The 2,073-nt window shown below is 58.2% G+C and overlaps 1 protein-coding gene across 1 annotated transcript in view; it reads right to left on the reverse strand.

Moving 5' to 3' along the window:
• The window catches only part of LOC103776138 (otoferlin-like), a gene marked incomplete at its 5' end in the record, with an annotated part of 9,439 nt that overhangs the window by 4,938 nt on the left and 2,428 nt on the right, over positions 1–2,073 (reverse strand). The window contains 4 exon segments of the mRNA XM_008943633.1: positions 1–3; positions 6–86; positions 751–911; positions 1,455–1,625. The exon segment at positions 1–3 is cut by the window's left edge and continues 41 nt beyond it. Of these exon segments, the coding sequence (XP_008941881.1) occupies positions 1–3; positions 6–86; positions 751–911; positions 1,455–1,625 (416 nt within the window).

Genomic DNA, 2,073 nt, shown 5'->3' on the forward strand with positions numbered 1-2,073 from the left:
GCCCAGCCTGCAGCCCGCCCGGGGGATGTCCTCCCAGTGGCGCAGCACAGTCAGGGCCAGGTGCTCGTCTGTCTGCTTCTTCTGGCCTGTGTGGGCAGAGGGAGAGCTGGGCAGAGAGGCGCCAGGGACAGCAAACCACCCTGGCCCCCTATCCTAGTCCAAGAGAGCAGACCTGCCCACCCCTCCTCTCCATCTCCTTGTGGACACCTTGTCCTTCAGCCAACGCTTCCCAGCTCTCCTCTTTCTCCTCTCTCCAAACCTGGGCACCTAAAGAAGGTCCAGATCCCCCGCTAATCTGCAGTGTGCCAGGCTGAACAAGCTCCACATCCACTGACCAAGTTCTCCTGCTCTCCTCACCCCTCCTGGCCTGCCTTCATCTTTCCTGAGAGCACACCACTGCCTTGGGACAGCACCATTTTTGGGGGGATGCAGTTCCATGGAGAATGGCTCCTTTCTAAAGCCTGGAAAGGCCAGGGTGGGTTGTCCTCATTGCTCCTTGGGCATGCATTGCCAGGAGGAAGTTCTCAAAGGCACCCACGAGTGATCCTCAGAGCAACCCCCTGGCCTGGGTGGTCTGTGAGTCTTGAGTTGGCCACAGGCTGTGAGGTTCATTTAGGGTGGTGGATGGAGAGTGACTGCAGTGCTGCTTTGGGGTGATAGGGCCACTACACACGTCTCCAACCCTGGATGGTGAGGGGACACCCCAGACCCCAGCTCCCCTCCACAGCCTTCATCCCACGGGGCAGGTACCATTTTCATCCTCAATCTCCGTGGGGCCGGTGAAGACCCTGTTGGCAACTTTCACTCTTCCTCCTGGCCCAAAGTGTGGCCCATCCACCTTGCCCTCTTTGCACAGCTTGGACAGGATCTGGGAGGGCTTCATGGGGTCACGCCAGGTGTTATAACCGTGTCTGTGAACGGGAGGGCAAGGTCAGTGAGGTCAGAGCAAAATTTGGAGGAAAAGATTATTTTGTTCCCCTCTTCCAGCAGAACAAAAAGATTCCCAGGGGAAGCATCTGAGGCAGCAGATGTGAAACTTCAGAGCAGATTAACTGGGTCCCTCTGTGCCCTCACCCTCCACTTCACCAACACCCTTCCACCCCAGACCCTCTGCTCCATGCTGACTCCCACCTGACATTCCCACTTGGCTCTTGATGCCCGGCACTGCTCTTTTGTCCCTGCTGCTGTTTCAGCTCTGACCTCACCCCTCTGCCCAGTCCCACCAGTGCCCTTCAGCCCCATCCTCCCCACCCTGGGGCTCCACCCAACCCGTTCCACTGCTGCCCTGTTGGGCTGGTCACAAAACCTCTCTGAAGAGGGAGGGCACATCAGAAACTCCTCCTTTAGCAGGCGATAAAGGAGAGAGATTCCTGCAGGAGGTCTGGGCTTGGTGTGGAAGATGAGCCAGGCGTGACCCCAGGCAGAAGGTGGGGCAGGGGAAGCTTTGCTCGTACATGGAGTAAGTCTGGGACACCCCACAGGTAGCTCGGTGCTTGCTGTAGTAGCGGTTCTCCAGGTCAATCTTGGTCTCCCCAATGAGGTCGTCGGTCCCCACCAGGTCCCAGTCGTACACTGCCACCGTCAGCATGGACTCCATGGGGAAGGTGGCCTCGATGTCGAAGGATCTAGGCAAGGGGAAAGAGAAAAGAAAGGTGTGGGGGCTACTCCAGACAGGCACGTGGGTGAGGAGGGGCTGCTGCAGCCTGTGGATGCTGCTCCATCTGCATCTGCTGCTGAAGGACCTTTGAGGAGGGTTTAACTGCACCTCTGCATGGGCTGGTTCTGGCTCAGCAGCCCTGGACAGGAGGTGGCACAGGGTGACTGCTTCACCTGGATGTCTCACAGCCCTGGAAAGAAGTTTCAGAGCCAGGCCATGCTCCCACTGGAGTTCAGTGATGCCCTAAGGAGTCCTAAAGTAGGTACTTCTCTCGACCAGATAGAGATGTCTCTTGAACACCCTTTCCTACAGGCACCTCTTTGCTGTGTGAACCCCCTGCAGAGCTCCAGGCTGGGGGAAGAGGGGCTGGAAAGTGCCCCAGGGCAAGGACCTGGGGGGTTGGGCCACAGCCAGCT

Source organism: Merops nubicus, unplaced genomic scaffold (assembly GCF_000691845.1).
Source record: "Merops nubicus isolate BGI_N331 unplaced genomic scaffold, ASM69184v1 scaffold26797, whole genome shotgun sequence".
Classification (NCBI taxonomy): domain Eukaryota; kingdom Metazoa; phylum Chordata; class Aves; order Coraciiformes; family Meropidae; genus Merops; species Merops nubicus.